At 41.3% G+C, this 16396-nt stretch overlaps 1 protein-coding gene across 1 annotated transcript in view; it reads right to left on the reverse strand.

The window, feature by feature from the left end:
* Positions 1–1489: 1489 nt before the first annotated feature.
* TMEM130 (transmembrane protein 130) overlaps positions 1490–16396 on the reverse strand; it is a 33632-nt gene continuing 18725 nt past the window's right edge. The window contains exons 7-8 of the mRNA XM_069734246.1: positions 14713–14834; positions 1490–4318 (exon numbers count right to left, since the gene is read on the reverse strand). Coding sequence (XP_069590347.1) covers positions 4139–4318; positions 14713–14834 — 302 coding nt within the window. The 3' untranslated portion in view covers positions 1490–4138. The remainder of the gene's footprint in view (positions 4319–14712; positions 14835–16396) is intronic.

Here is a 16396-nt window from a genome sequence, read left to right on the forward strand (position 1 = left end):
ATTTTTGTAAATAACGTATACGTTATGGGCAGGAGAGATATATTATCGAAGCCATAGGTCAGAGTGAGCAGCACAGACTGGAGGCGGCGATGCAGCGGAAAAGGACAGCACGTGGATCAGGGAGGACAAGGAAAGCAGAGTATGCAGGACGGCAGATGGGCAAGCAAAGCTGGAAGCACCAGATGCCGCTGGAGAGCAGTCACACACAGGAGCAACAGAGAAGTACATTCAGTCCAGGACATGTAGCAGGAATATGATTAAAGAGGATCTTTTACCAAATTTTTCATGTTGAACTGGACACAGGATGTCAAAGAGGCTGCTGAGCCTTTTTGTATTTCGCCTCTCCGTTGTGGATATTAGCAACCAAAGTATTTGCCATCTACAATGTCATACAGGGAAAAGAAGTACACGCCCCAAGTGAAAACTATCTGATAACACCCATTTTTTTTTTTAAAGTTAACTCATTAGGTGCCAAATATTTTGAAAGCAGGCAATAGTTGGTGAGAAGATAATTAGCCAGCTGGCTGAATCAGAGTCTCGTGGTGGATGAGGCCAACTCCTGCAAAAAGCACATGGTTGCATAGTGCTATATTTTCTTCAATGCTCAGGCACACATGGAAGACTGACAGGGCCTTAAAAGACCTTGGGTGATGACAACAGAGATGTTTGCCGGGTTACAGGAGCAACGCAATGCAGACTAGTACAGAAGGAGCTAGCCGTAGGAAAAAGGAGCAAGGCCCGGCGCTGGAGCCGGGACAAGCAAGAACACATCATTACCAATTATCCAAAATTTCGAAAAGCTGCTGACCCTAAATGGGTTTGGTTTACTCAAATCGTGCCAAGAATTGGGCATTTTGGATCAGATAGGGGGTTATTTCTGGGAGGGTTTGGCTTAAGCGTACCCATTATCTTGGAGGGTGAGAGGGCTCCACCTAGGTGAGAGACGATAAAGAGAAATGGAACCGGGTGTGAAGGGTGAAAAGAGAGCCAGGTATAAAAGGAAAGAAAATATATTTAACATAGACGATAAAGCATTACATTAGAAGGAGACTAACGAGGCATTTTGGATCAGATAGGGGGTTATTTCTGGGAGGGTTTGGCTTACGCGTACCCATTATCTTGGAGAGCAAGAGGGCTCCACCTAGGTGAGAGACGATATAGAGAAATGGCACTGGGTGTGAAGGGTGAAAAGAGAGCCAGGTATAAAAGGAAAGAAAATATATATTACATAGATGATAAAGCATTACATTAGGAGACTAACGAGGCATTTTGGCGATTTTAACTCTAGGACGGAAGCCTTCCATTACCAGTACTCAGAGAGCCATCTGCTGGTTGAAAATCATACTTTCCAACATTAGAAATCCGCATTACTGACCATACTGAATTATTTGTGAAGTCACAGCCTATTACAGGCGAGACTCCTCCAATAGGAAAAATCTGTATTAATGAAAAGTGAATGAAATAAATGCGAAAATGTTTTTTTTTTTTTGCAGAAGTTAATTTATGGCAACTTTTGATAGAAATCAAACGTGATTTACAGCATCAGACTGTACATTTCATTTACAGCATCCATAACATGAGAAATACGTAAAGGTTCACATTGTATATATAGATATGCATAATGACAGCAGAGAATTGTACTGATGGATCCTCTCGGATTCTCCTGATAGGAGCAGGTAAATTACATTCTTCGTACCCCCTATCCATATAGTGACCCTCCACCCTGGGACTAAAAAAAATGACTACACGTTTGTCATGTATTATCACCCTACCTGACCGTTAAATAAGCTTTGGTAATTTCACCCTAAAATATATGTGCTGTGCGTAAAACAAAGATGTCCAAGATTGGTGTTCTGGGCCAACATGGCGGCTCAGTGGCTCACACGGTCGCTGTGTATTACTATGGTCTTAGGTTCAAATCCAACCAGCAACATCTGCATGGCATTGTATGGTCTCCACGTTTTGTGGGGTGTACTGCCACACTCCAAAAACAAGGTATCATCCCAAAAGAGTAAGTTATCCTCTATCCCAGCGATCCCAAGATATTGGACAATGTCACCCAAGAACTGAGCACTGAAGAGCCCATCTTATAGGGGTTCTCCAGACTTGGCGTACAAGTTCGCAGTCATTCTATGTGCCTGCAGATTTGTGAATCCTCAGTACTCACAGTAAGGATTCTCCGTTACCGGTTGCGTGACTGCACATAGGCAATTTGCATACAAGCCGTCATGTGCCGACTAGACGTTCAAGGTCTCGCTCAATACAAGTGAACTGACCAAGGCCTGACACGTCTAGTCGGAATGTGGCCGGAAGTATGCAAATCGCATATGACCGCATGCTCTCAACACCGGAGAATCCCAACAGTGCGCCCTGTGAGGATTCACAAGTCTGCAGTCGCAGAGTGAATGCAGCCTTTATCTACAAGTCTGAACAACCCCCTTAACCGAAGCAGAGGTGCGCTTGCTCAACATCTGCTTCATTCATTGTCTATGGGACTGCCAGATAAAACAAAGCACAATTTAAACCCCTTCAAGATAACTTAAAAAAAAGTGCAAATGAAGAAATAAATTAGGTGCAAATAAAAATCTCACTAACAGAACAATTTTTACTATAAAACCAACCCCCACAAAAGCCATGATAAATCGTTCCCTTAGGTTTTATTTCAATAATTTTGGACTATTAACTACATCCTTACTAAAGAAGCACTCCTCCTCCTCGTCCCATCAGTTTTTATCTTCTTAATATACTGCAGTCATCATATTATACAGCTCTGTGTTGTTACAATTGCTCATTTTGCCATTCTGCCCAGCTAATTCTTCTCTTTTCTCTGCTCTATGTAGAAACAGAAACTCTCTTGTCCCTGTGTTTATCATCCCCACCTTCACCTCCTGACCCAGCTGCTTCATCCTCTCCACTGCCAGGGACTTTTGCAGTGACTCATGAAAATTGACCTCCTGTTTCTACATAGAGCTTAGAAGGATTCAGCTAGTCAGTTTTTAATCACAAAATGTCATAGACCTAATGGAAAAGAGAAGAATTAACTGAGTAGAAAGGCAAAAAGAGCAATTGTAAGTACACAGTGCTATATAATGTGATGATTGAAACCAAGTGTTAGTTGGTTTTCTGTGCCAGAATAATAGAATTATTTTTCTCTCCTGACAGTCATAGAATGTCATAGGTATAGAAGACGTATGTTTGGAGGTTGTGGACTGAAAAGAAGGAATGTCTCACTCAGTTCTGATATTTAACCTGCAGATTTTTGTCAGTATGTGAACCAGACGTGAATGTGGAATCTAGGAAAAAAAAATATCTCAGGCGGGATTCTTCACAGAGTAAAGTGAGTCCGCTGTGCCAATAGTAAGTAATAGAGAGGACCTGTTACTTAGCATAAATATTTTTTTTAACCTGGTGTAAATGCTGCTGATCTGATCAGTCTGGTGATATTTTTCTATTGTTTTTATGTCTTTCCGTTGCTAAGATATGGCCCCTTTTTCCCTGTATATAAATTTAGTCTTTTGAGGACCACTCCCACTTGGCTAAAAAAAAAAATACTAGATTTATATACATCAAAGAAGTGGCCATATCTTGGGAATAGAGAAGCGCAGGAACAAACGAAAAAGAACGCCAGACTCCGGAGAACAGTGGCATTTACACCAGGTTAAAAAACACATAAAAATACATATTTATGGAAATGGTCAGATCCTCTTTAATTCACCATACTCCTAGGTTTATAAACTCACTGGACTTAATGGCGGCATGTCTCTCGTTATGGGTCCTACTAGCATGCAATGGGCAATTCTGTCTTGCGCCAGTTTTGATTTTTTTCCCCACATTTTTCTTCACTGTCCGATTATGGCATTTTATGGATGTTTTTAGTGCATTAATTCCATTGGTGGTGGTGGTGGGGGACATGGGGAGATTTATTAAAACTGAAGCTGTTGCCCATAGTAATCAGATATCAGCCTGATTTGGTTGCTATAGGCAATTGCACCACTTTTTTGCACTAGTTCTCCTCTATTTTGTCTTCTTGTATAAGTCTGATTTAATGCCTTCAGAACACACACTTTTCTGGGCACATTACTGAGCTGTGCAGCGAGCACCAAGCTTATTAAGGCAACTCTATAGGCAGCAACCAAAGTCACAAAGTGTAGCTCCTCGTGGTCGTGTCGGATGCATGTAGGAGGGGCTGTGTTTCTCCGTCCTCCGAGGAGCCGTCAGCTGTGCAGCAAGAACAGCAGAAGTTTCGCGCAGGAATTTCTCTATACTCTGGAAGAGCTTCATACTTCTCGTTAACCGGAGAGAAATCAAAGTCTGCCACCTAGAAAGAGAGAAACCAGGTCACTATTAGACATTATATCTACGGATCAGCCAATCAGTGCACACCAAAATAAGAAATGTACGTAAAGGAGAATTATCACATCAGTACTTAGCAAAATTTCAGACTTGATTTTAAAGTCCAGACGTATTTCACCGCTAAAACATCTAGAAGCACGTTTTATAAAACACATATTAACGTAATCTCAACACTTTTGATCATCTGGCTCCCTTTGAAGAGGATCTATCATCTCCTGCCGTGTCTGTTATAGCAAATAATTCTCACGACGTATGAATTTCAGAACTTTTCTTAGAACTCTGCAATGTGCCGTTCCTTTCTTGTTGCTCCGAGAAATGTATGAATACACTGACAACTGGGCGTTACTATTCCTCTTGTCATTGGGGGGTGTCCATATACGGTCTGACGTGGTCAGCCCTGATTGGATAGTGTCAGCGGGAATAATAAAAAGAAATGGCACAATGCAGAAATCTAAGAAAATAATCCACAAAAGTGGTATTTTATTAAAGGTTTTTGCACACTATTTGGCTCAAAATATATATTTTTTCTTATTTTCCTCTCTAAAATCTAGGCGCGTCTTATAGTCAGGTGCGTCTTATAAAGCGAAAAATACGGTACCACACCATTTTACAGTAAAGCTTTGTTTCTTACCTACTTGAATTAGACAGAAAAAGGAGCAAATAATCAGTTTTTATAAAATGCCATCTTTATTACCACCCACATGAGTTGTCACCTTCAGGACAAAATGGGGAAAAATATGTAAACACCTCCCCCAAACTTCCATCAGTTTGCGAGGCTGAAGGTTGGAACTGCCTGTGCTCATCATAGAACAAGAGGTCTGGGCCAGCATCTGGGAATTTTGTTATTTTAGCAAAATCTAATATATTGCTTCTCAATTTAATGCCTTCACTAACACTCCCTGGCCACAGTGCCAGCAAAGTACAGTCACACGGATAATGAGAAGCCTCGGAGCCTGCACTGCAAGAAGACCACTTATCAGTAACGCAGACCTTCCAGCTTGGGGGGGTCCTCTTGTGTCATCACACATGGGCCGTCTTGTGTCATCACACATGGGCCGTCTTGTGTCATCACATATGGGCCATGTTTGGAAGAACGGTGGGTGACTGGAAAGTCCTCCAGACAGACGTTAGTGAACATTGCGGAACCTACATTTACAACAGAAGTGACGGGGACCAGGGATAAAGTTTGACATATCTGTTCCCAATAGTTTTTGGTGGAAAGTTATCAAAGACAGATGTATCATGGCAGTCTAATAAGCTGGGGGTATGGGTGCTCTTTTGTGGAACCAAAACACACTAGATAGTATCTACCATGGTGGGAACGTGGGTGATGTCCCATTCAGAAGTTGTTTTTTTTCAACTACGTGTCCTATCGGGTTACTAAGCGCGGCCCTGCACTCAGTAACCCGATGTTTACCCTGGTTACAGGTGAACACATCGCTAGATCGGTGTCACACACGCCGATCTAGCGATGACAGCGGGGTGATCAGCGACCAAAAAAAAGGTCCTGATCATTCCCCACGACCAACGATCTCCCAGCAGGGGCCTGATCGTTGGTCACTGTCGCACATAAAGATATCATTAGCGGGATCGTTGCTACATCACAAAAAGCGTGACGTTGCAACGATATCTTTAACGATATCGTTATGTGTGAAGGTACCTTTAGGGAAGAGTCGGGAAGCCCACATACACATTAATTGACCAGCCGATACTGGTGAAATCGGCAGGCAACTTTCATCCAAAGCCAATGGGGACCTTTATCCTATGAGAGATTTAGGATAAGATTCCCTGCAGCTCTTCAGAGGCAAGATCCAAATAGGCAATTAAGATGCAGGGCAAAACATAAATGCATACATGTATGTATAGTATATACAGCAGGTGAAATAAGTATTGAACACCAACAATTTTCTAAATAAATATATTTCTAAAGGTGCTATTGAAATGAAATTCTCACCAGATGTAGACAACAACTCATCCAATCCACACATGCAAAGAAATCAAGTCCTAGCTATCCATAAATTAAGTTATGTGTATTAATGAGAAATGGCACAGGGAAATAGTGTTGAACACATGAAGAAAAAGAGGTGCAAAAAGCCATAGAAAGTTATGACACCAGCTGAAATTTAGCAGTAATTAGAAAGTAATCCTGCCACTTAGTGACAAATGATATCAGCTGGTTCAACTGATGACTTGCCACACAAGCAACATCTCATGATTAGTAAAAACAGTGAGCTGTCTCAAGACCTTTGCAACCTTATTGTTGCAAAACATACTGATGACATTGCTTACAGACGAATTTGTTAACTACTGAAGGTTCCAGTGAGCACTGTTGGGGCCATAATCCAGAAGTGGAAAGAATATCATTTCCCCATAAACCGGATATGACCAGGTGCTCCCTGCCAGATTTCATTCAGATGAGTGAAAATAATTAACAGAAGAGTTTTCCAAGAGCCAAGGTACAATTGTTTCAAAGAAAACAATAAGTAATGCACTCAACCTCCACGGCCTGTATGCAAGCTCACCACACAAGACTCCATTGCTGAACAAAAACCATGTTCAAGGGTGTTTAAAGTTGCTCAACAACATTTTGATAATACTGAGAGAATATAGCCTGGTCAGATGAGACCAAACTTGAACTCTTTGGAGGCCATAATACACACCATGTTAATACAGAACACCAAGAGTGAGGTTTGGAGGGGGGCACATCATGCTGCGGGGTTGTTTTTCAGTATACGGCACTAGAAAACGTCATATAATTGTAGGATAAATTGAAAAATGTTCAGAGACAGTCTCAATAAAAATCTGCTACCTTCTACCAGGATGATGAAGGTGAAATAAGGGTGGACATTTCAGCAAGACAATGAGCTCAAACACGCAGCCAAGGAAACTCTCAATTGATCTCAGAGAAAGAAAATAAAGCTGCTAGAATGTCCCAGTCAATTAGCGGACCTGAATCCAATAAAAAAGGTTTGGAAGCTCAGTGTTCATAGAAGGAGCCCACGGAACCTTTATTATGTGAACAGTGTTTGTGTGGAAGAAGGGGCCAAGATCACATCTGAGCAATGCCTGCGACTACTTTCTCCATACAGGAGGTGTCTTGAAACGGTCATCACCACCAAAGGCATTTGTATGAAGCACTAATTAAATTTCAGTAAGTTTATTCAGTACCCCCCCCCCCCCCCCCTGAGTAATTTCTCATGGTTAGAAATAACTTAATTTATGGACATTCATGTTTGATTTATTTGCCTGAGTGGATTGCACGGTTTGTTATCAACAACTGGTGAGAATTTCATGTCAGTATCACCTCTAGAAATAGATTTACAAAGAAAATTGGTGACAAGTTCAATACTAATTTCATCCGCTGTGTGTGTATATATATATATATATATACAGGTCCTTCTCAAAAAATTAGCATATAGTGTTAAATTTCATTATTTACCATAATGTAATGATTACAATTAAACTTTGATATATTATAGATTAATTATCCACCAACTGAAACTTGTCAGGTCTTTTATTGTTTTAATACTGATGATTTTGGCATACAACTCCTGATAACCCAAAAAACCTGTCTCAATAAATTAGCATATTTCACCCATCCAATCAAATAAAAGTGTTTTTTAATAACAAACAAAAAAACCAACAAATAATAATGTTCAGTTATGCACTCAATACTTGGTCGGGAATCCTTTGGCAGAAATGACTGCTTCAATGCGGCGTGGCATGGAGGCAATCAGCCTGTGACACTGCTGAGATGTTATGGAGGCCCAGGATGCTTCAATAGCGGCCTTAAGCTCATCCAGAGTGTTGGGTCTTGCGTCTCTCAACTTTCTCTTCACAATATCCCACAGATTCTCTATGGGGTTCAGGTCAGGAGAGTTGGCAGGCCAATTGAGCACAATAATACCATGGTCAGTAAACCATTTACCAGTGGTTTTGGCACTGTGAGCAGGTGCCAGGTCGTGCTGAAAAATGAAATCTTCATCTCCATAAAGCATTTCAGCCGATGGAAGCATGAAGTGCTCCAAAATCTCCTGATAGCTAGCTGCATTGACCCTGCCCTTGATGAAACACAGTGGACCAACACCAGCAGCTGACATGGCACCCCACACCATCACTGACTGTGGGTACTTGACACTGGACTTCAGGCATTTTGGCATTTCCTTCTCCCCAGTCTTCCTCCAGACTCTGGCACCTTGATTTCCGAATGACATGCAAAATTTGCTTTCATCAGAAAAAAGTACTTGGGACCACTTAGCAACAGTCCAGTGCTGCTTCTCTGTAGCTCAAAAGTGGCTTTACCTGGGGAATGCGGCACCTGTAGCCCATTTCCTGCACACGCCTGTGCAGGGTGGCTCTGGATGTTTCCACACCAGACTCAGTCCACTGCTTCCTCAGGTTCCCCAAGGTCTGGAATCGGTTCTTCTCCACAATCTTCCTCAGGGTCCGGTCTCCTCTTCTCGTTGTACAGCGTTTTCTGCCACATTGTTTCCTTCCAACAGACTTACCATTGAGGTGCCTTGATACAGCACTCTGGGAACAGCCTATTTGTTGAGAAATTTCTTTCTGGGTCTTACCCTCTTGCTTGAGGGTGTCAATGATGGCCTTCTTGACATCTGTCAGGTCGCTAGTCTTACCCATGATGGGGGTTTTGAGTAATGAACCAGGCAGGGAGTTTATAAAAGCCTCAGGTATCTTTTGCATGTGTTTAGAGTTAATTAGTTGATTCAGAAGATTAGGGTAATAGGTCGTTTAGAGAACCTTTTCTTGATATGCTAATTTATTGAGACAGGTTTTTTGGGTTATCAGGAGTTGTATGCCAAAATCATCAGTATTAAAACAATAAAAGACCTGATAAATTTCAGTTGGTGGATAATGAATCTATAATATATGAAAGTTTAATTGTAATCATTACATTATGGTAAATAATCAAATTTAACACTATATGCTAATTTTTTGAGAAGGACCTGTATATAGTAAGGCCATTTCTCCATAGTGTCCCAGAAGCTGTTTTTGAACATGTTGCTCGGATTACTGTGAGCCGCCTGCATGATCTAAAGGTGCATGACTGCAGCGTTTCCAGAGTTGTCTCTCATCAAGCACATCTGGGACATCATTGGTCGGCAATCACACAGGAGCTGCCAGCAGTGGATCTTTATGATTCACCCAAGTGCATTCAGTGCAGCAGAACATTCCTCAGATGACCATTAGTAACCTCAATGGTAGAAGCCATGGCTGTAAGTGCGGGAATTTCTGTGCATGGCACTCATACTCCATACTAAATAAATGGAGATGTTTTCTAAATTTCGATTTCATTTTTTCATTACTTGCTGTGATTTCTAGAATTTCATGAGTTTTCCTTCTTGGTGTTGCAATTTCAACGTTCAAGAATATACATATTCATATAGATATTTATATATACGGTAGATATACAGTTGTGTGACAAAGTCTTTGCCTCCTTCCTGATTTCCTATTCATTTGCATTTTTGTCTCACTTAAATGTTTCAGATCACCAAACAAATTGAAATATTAGACAAAGATAAGACAAGTAATCACAAAATGCAGTTTATAAATCAAGGTCTTTATTATTAAGAGAAAAAGAAATCCAAACCTACAGGGCCCTGTGTGAAAAAGTGATTGTCCCCTAAACCTAATAACTGGCTGGGCCGCCCTTAGTACCAACAACTGCAATCAGGCGTTTGCTATAACTGGCAATGAGTCTTTTACAATGCTCTGGAGGAATTCTGGCCCACTCATCTTTGCAGAATTGTTATAATTCAGCCACATTGGAGGCTTTCTGAGCATGAATCGCCTCTTTAAGGTCATGTCATCGGATTAAGGTCAGGACTTTGGAGTGGCCTAATCAAAGTCTTAATTTTGTTTTTCTTAATCCATTTAGAGGCGGACTTTCTGGTGTGTTTTGGATAATTGTCCTGTTGAATAACTCAAGTGCGCTTCAGCGTGCGTTCAAGAACAGATGGTTCATGGTTCCATTTACCACAGTAAGTCTTCCAGGTCCTGAAGCAGCAAAACAGCCCCAGACTATCACACTATCACCACCATATTTTACTGTTGGTATGATGTTCCTTTTCTGAAATGTTATGTTACTCCTTCGCCAGATGAAATGGGACATACACCTTCCAAAAAGTTCAACTTTTGTCTCGTCGGTCCACAGAGTATTGTCCCAAAAGTCTTGGGTATCATCAAAATGTTTTCTGGCAAAACTAAGTCGAGCCTTTATGTTTTTATTACATAATGGTAGTTTTTGTCTTGGAGCTCTGCCATGCAGGCCATTTTTGCCCAGTCTCTTTCTTATGGAGGAGTCATGAACACGTACATTCAGTGACGCAAGTGAGGCCTGCAGTTCTTTGAATGTTGTTGTGGGGTCTTTTGTGACCTCTTGGATGAGTCATCACTGCGCTCTTGGGGTAATTTTGGTCGGCCGGTCACTGCTGAGAAGGTTCGCCACTGTTCTATGTTTTCATCATTTATGGATAATGGCTGTCACTGTAGTTCACTGGAGTCCCAAAGCTTTAGAAATGGCTTTAAAACCTTTTCCAGACTGATAGATATCAATTACTTTGTTTCTCATTTGTTCCAGAATTTCTTTGGATCGCGGCATGATGTCTATCTTTTGAGGATCTTTTGGTCTACTTCACTTTGCCAGGCAGGTCCTATTTAAGTGATTTCTTGATTGAGGAGAGCTGTGGCAGTAATCAGGCCTGCATGTGGCTAGGGAATTTGACCTCAGCTTCCCAAAGATGTGATATACTACAGTTAATTTATGTTTTAAAAGGTGGGGCGGGGGGCAATCACTTTTTCACACAGTGCCCTGTAGGTTTGGATTTCTTTTTCCCTTAATAATAAAAACCTTCATTTAAAAGCTGAATTTTGTGCTTACTTATGTTACATTTGTCTAATATTTACCTTTTCTTGGTGATCTGAAACATTTAAGTGTGACAAACATGTAAAAGAAAGTAAAATCAGGAAGGAGGCAAACACTTTTTCACACAACTGTATATAGAGAACAAGCTATATTGAATTAGGCATCTAAATATCGAAGAAAACTACCAGGCCGCCCTGTATTTAATCACACATATGGGCGCACGTCATCATAATCTCACCCACAAACAATCTATACTAATTAATTGTAGACCCAGTATAAAATATAGCGCAGTCCCATGTCAGCCAGTACAACGTGTCACCTGCAGCGATACCCTCACTTTGCCGCCATGAACAATACTATGTATCCTGGCTTTCATAATCCAGATATACATTTCATCCTTTTGTGTTTTCTTTGTAGCTTTGTTGCCCGGAGGAGACGGACGTCATCCCAGTTTAATTTAATTCCTGCTGCTTTCTATACGTCCGTACAAAAGTCCTTTCTTTGCAGACCCCCATCTCCTCCACACATCACACCGTGAGTGTAAATTAGCTTCTGCTCCTGTGAAATGTCCTTCTCATTCATTTCCCCTGAAACGCGTGGGGATAGGTATTGTACCTGCCTTCATCTGCAGCCGAGAATATCAGGACAGCGTCGTGTCATGAAACATCAGTAATTATCGGCAAAACCAGAACGTCCTCTACAAACAACATGTCCTGACCACCATAGGGGGCACGTCAACGGGGCGCAACAAAGGACGGATAACAAGCCAGCAAATTGTATCTTGGGCTAGTAATTCTCTTCAATTTATGTGTAGGATCTGAGCATTGGAGAGCATTCTGCCCTATTTCCCGTAGTCGGTGGTCTTTCTGATTGCGGAATGGAGGGACCCCACGGACAAACAAAGCAGACAGGGTTTACAGGCAATAGTGAGTCGTGGCTGTTAAATTGGGCAGAGACGGTCAATGGTTGGGAGTAGTGATGAGCGAGCGTGCTGGGATAAGGTGTTATCTGAGCATGCTCGAGTGCTAACCGAAAGTGATTGTGATGCTGACTAGTGATGAGCGAAGCTGCTGGGATAAGGTGTTATCTGAGCATGCTCGGGTGGTAACCGAAAGTGATTGTGATGCTGACTAGTGATGAGCGAAGCTGCTGGGATAAGGTGTCATCTGAGCATGCTCAGGTTCTAACCCAGTGTCTTCGGCGAGCTCGAATAATATGTTTGAGTCCCCACAGCTGTTCGACAGCAGCACCAAATGCAGGGATTGTCTGTTTGTTAGGGAATCCATGCATGTGTTGCATCTGACAAACAGCCGCGAGACATGCAGCCGCTGGGACTTGGAACATATTATTCGAGCACACCGATGTCACTCGGTTAGCATCTGAGCATGCTCAGATAACATCTTATGCCAGCACGTTTGCTCATCACTAATCAGCATCACAAAGACACTGGGTAAGCACCCTCAGATAACACCTTATCCCAGCACGTTCACTCATCACTAGTCAGCATCACAAAGACACTGGGTTAGCACCCGAGCATGCTCAGATAACACCTTATCCCAGCACCTTCACTCATCACTAGTCAGCATCACAAAGACACTGGGTTAGCACCCGAGCATGCTCAGATAACACCTTATCCCAGCACCTTCACTCATCACTAGTCAGCATCACAAAGACACTGGGTTAGCACCCGAGAATGCTCAGATAACACCTTATCCCAGCACGTTAAATCATCATTAGTCAGCATCACAAAGACACTGGGTTAGCACCTGAGCATGCTCAGATAACACCTTATCCTAGCACGTTCACTCATCACTAGTCAGCATCACAAAAACACTGGGTTAGCACCTGAGCATGCTCAGATAACACCTTATCCCAGCACATTCACTCATCACTAGTCAGCATCACAAAGACACTGGGTTAGCACCCGAGCATGCTCAGATAACACCTTATCCCAGCACGTTCACTCATCATTAGTCGGCAGTAAATAAATGATGCATGAGGACACGTACACTATTCTCCCCATCTATTGACTTATGTTTTGTGATTGTACATAGTGAAAAATGTTCTCTCTTCAGACGATGGCGTCTTCCGGTTCCAACATCAAGGTGTTATCACCGTCTACCAAGTCACATTTCACATACACATCATGTTCATACATAACGGCGCATGCACAATGCACAGCACTGATTCACTTTCTCGGTTCTCCATCTTTTTGAGGTACGGTAATAGGAGAGGATATGCCGCTGTCCACACTGTCAATCCAAGGTCGGCACAGGGGAAGGTAATGGGGGACGAATATGGCTGAGAACATGGTGGTTTAGATCATTTATAGAGAATATGACACTAGGCTTTTGATACCCCATCTGAGAGCAGCACGATGTAGGAGCAGAGACCCTGATTCCAGCAATTTATGACTTATTGGTCTGATTGCTGCAGTTTTGATAAAATCAGTTTTATTTGGTGCGGATATTTTTAAGTAAAGAATTGTAGCAATTCTGGACTAAAAAACCCACATTTTAAAATTAACAAAATGCATTAAAAAAAAATCACAGCACAACTGCAATAATCAGAGGAGACTGATCTTGTGTGTTTTAGTGCAGAAATTTGCAGACAAAAAGCACTAGAAAAAAAATGTGTTTTGATATGTGGGAATATGGTCTAAATAAGGAGAAGTCATGACTTTTACCCAAGTGTTATTTGCTATGGATATTGTTTTATAGGGTTTGTCTCATGTTCTGTGTTCTGGAGTGGCACTCTCTCCTGCACCCCGACCTTCAGCTTGCCGGGGGGCTGCCCACTCTCGAAGATTGACAGTTTGACATGATCGAGCCGTTGGACTGACTTTGATGAGGACTTGCAAGCCGAGCCGGCATCTTTTTCGGCAGATGATGGCTGTGTTATTCAGCCATCAGCTGATGCACTGCTATGTAAAGTACTAGCGATCAGATGATCGCAGCTTCAAGTCCCCTAAGGGGACTAACAAGTACAGTGAAAAAAAAAATGAAAAAATGTTTTTCAAAATATGGGAAAAAAAATAAAAAAAATAAAAAAATTTAAATACCCCCCCCCTTTACCCCATTAATAATAAAGCAAATAAAAAAAATAGAAAATATACATATTTGGTATCGTAGAATTCAAAAAAATTGGAAGAAGGGGAGGAAAAAAAAACAAAAATGAAAAAACGGAAAGTGGCTGTGGCGTTAAGGGATTAATTTAATCTCAAGTTCTAGCAGTATTATGTCCATTATTATGTCCAGCAGACCGGCCATACATACGGCGCTGGTAGCCGCGGTGTAATACAGCCATTTATTGTACCTTAGACTTTCCTTGCATAGTTCCCTGGTGTTAGATCCGCTCTGTATTAATATCTGTACCATGTAGATCCCATCATCTGACAGCTCGGACATAAAACAGGACCAATGTCCTCTATACAAGATCTCCTACAACATCTGATAATGGACCTAGAAACTTACCTCCACCAATGACTTCTGATGAGGGCTGTGACTGCCGGCTCGGAATAAAGTATAGCAGATGAAGCCAATAGCGATGGCAATGAACGCACAACATGGGAGCACAAACCAGACCGGGTGCACACCTGTAGGAAAAAAAGAAGGAGGTAGGACAGACCATTCTCGGATTATGACACTTAGATTACAAGCACATGCAAATACTGCGGCCTGGAATCCGCCTGAAAAAGCGCTGCGAAACTGCCGCAAAAATAAGCAGAATGCACAGCACGTCTTCTGTTACTTCTTTTAACCATCTCAGGGTTCAAGAAACCACAAAGTGATTAAAAGAAGTTGCATGTTCATTCTTCGGGATAGGAATCCGCTAGTTTTAGTTTAAAATTATAGAAAAAAAGATGCCACTGCAAAAACTATGGTAAAACCGCCAGCGAAGTCACTTCAGGAAAAAGACTGCCGGCTGTATCCTAAAGAAAACCCTTGGAATCTTAAAGACATCGTGTGCACATTCCCTCAAAACAGTTTTTTGAAGGAGTTTTGTTTTAAAGATTCTCACCAAAATCCTCTTTTAAAAAAAAAAACTCATCAAAAACACGTGGAAAACTCTTCCAATTTGTTTTCATAGGAAATCCACTTTTGCTGTTCGTGTGACGTGGTGTTTTTTTTTTTAGCTTTTTTACCCTCTTGACGAGGTTTGGATAAAACCCCTATTGGGAAAAAAATTCATAATATTGATTAAATTTGCTCCAAACTAGGGACTGTCAAATGAAAAAGTTGCAAAAAAATACACTTCAGGGAGAAAAAAAACTCTTCCAAAATCTTTTTTTAAGAAATGCTTCAGGAAAAGAAAACCTCACTCAAAATGGAGCATGCTTGAAAACCCTTCATTTTTGAAAAGTTTTGTGTGATAATTAGTCGTGGAACCTTTAGAACTTTCAGTTTTAATTGTTGCCATTTTGGGATATATAGAATTGATTGATTTTTCTTTAGTTTTAGAAACCAGTGTCAGCAAGAAATAAAACATAAATTCTGGCATTGCCCCCAATTTTATTTTTTCGCTTTCACCCAAACTGCATGCAAATATTATAGAACAGGTCCAGACGGATGCAGAGATGACAAATATGTGTCTTGTGTGGTTTTATTTTTATCTTGATCTATAGTAAGGCATTTTATGCTTTTTAATAATTGGGATTTACTCATCTTTTTATTCATCTGATTTTTTAGTTTTGATATGGGACAAGACCATTCAATGTTTTGATCACTGCTATAATGCCTTGCAATACTTAAGCATTGCAATGTCTGTGAAATGGGAATCCTTCTCGTGAGGCGAGAAAATTGGTCCGATTGTGCTAATCTTACTCTGTGATCCGATTTTCTTGGATGAAGACATGATGGAAAAAAAAAATGTCTCCATCTTCTCCATTCTGTCAGTGTGTGGAAATCGGACTGCACTTAGATGTCATTCGAGTGCAGTCCGATTTTTTTTTCCCACGGACTCATTGACTTTCATGGCCCGAGTGTGATCAGACTATTGGATGCAAATTGGGAATGTTCAGTTTTTTTTTTTACCTGGATAGACTCTGTCCGAGAAAAAAAAAAAATCAGACATGAGCACGGATGTCTCGTTGGATTGCACTCGGACTGAAAATAGGGTTGTCTGTACAAGCCCTAGAAAAAAAAAAAGATGGCACAC

The sequence above is a fragment of the Ranitomeya imitator genome, chromosome 7, assembly GCF_032444005.1.
Source record: "Ranitomeya imitator isolate aRanImi1 chromosome 7, aRanImi1.pri, whole genome shotgun sequence".
Taxonomy (NCBI): Eukaryota; Metazoa; Chordata; class Amphibia; order Anura; family Dendrobatidae; genus Ranitomeya; species Ranitomeya imitator.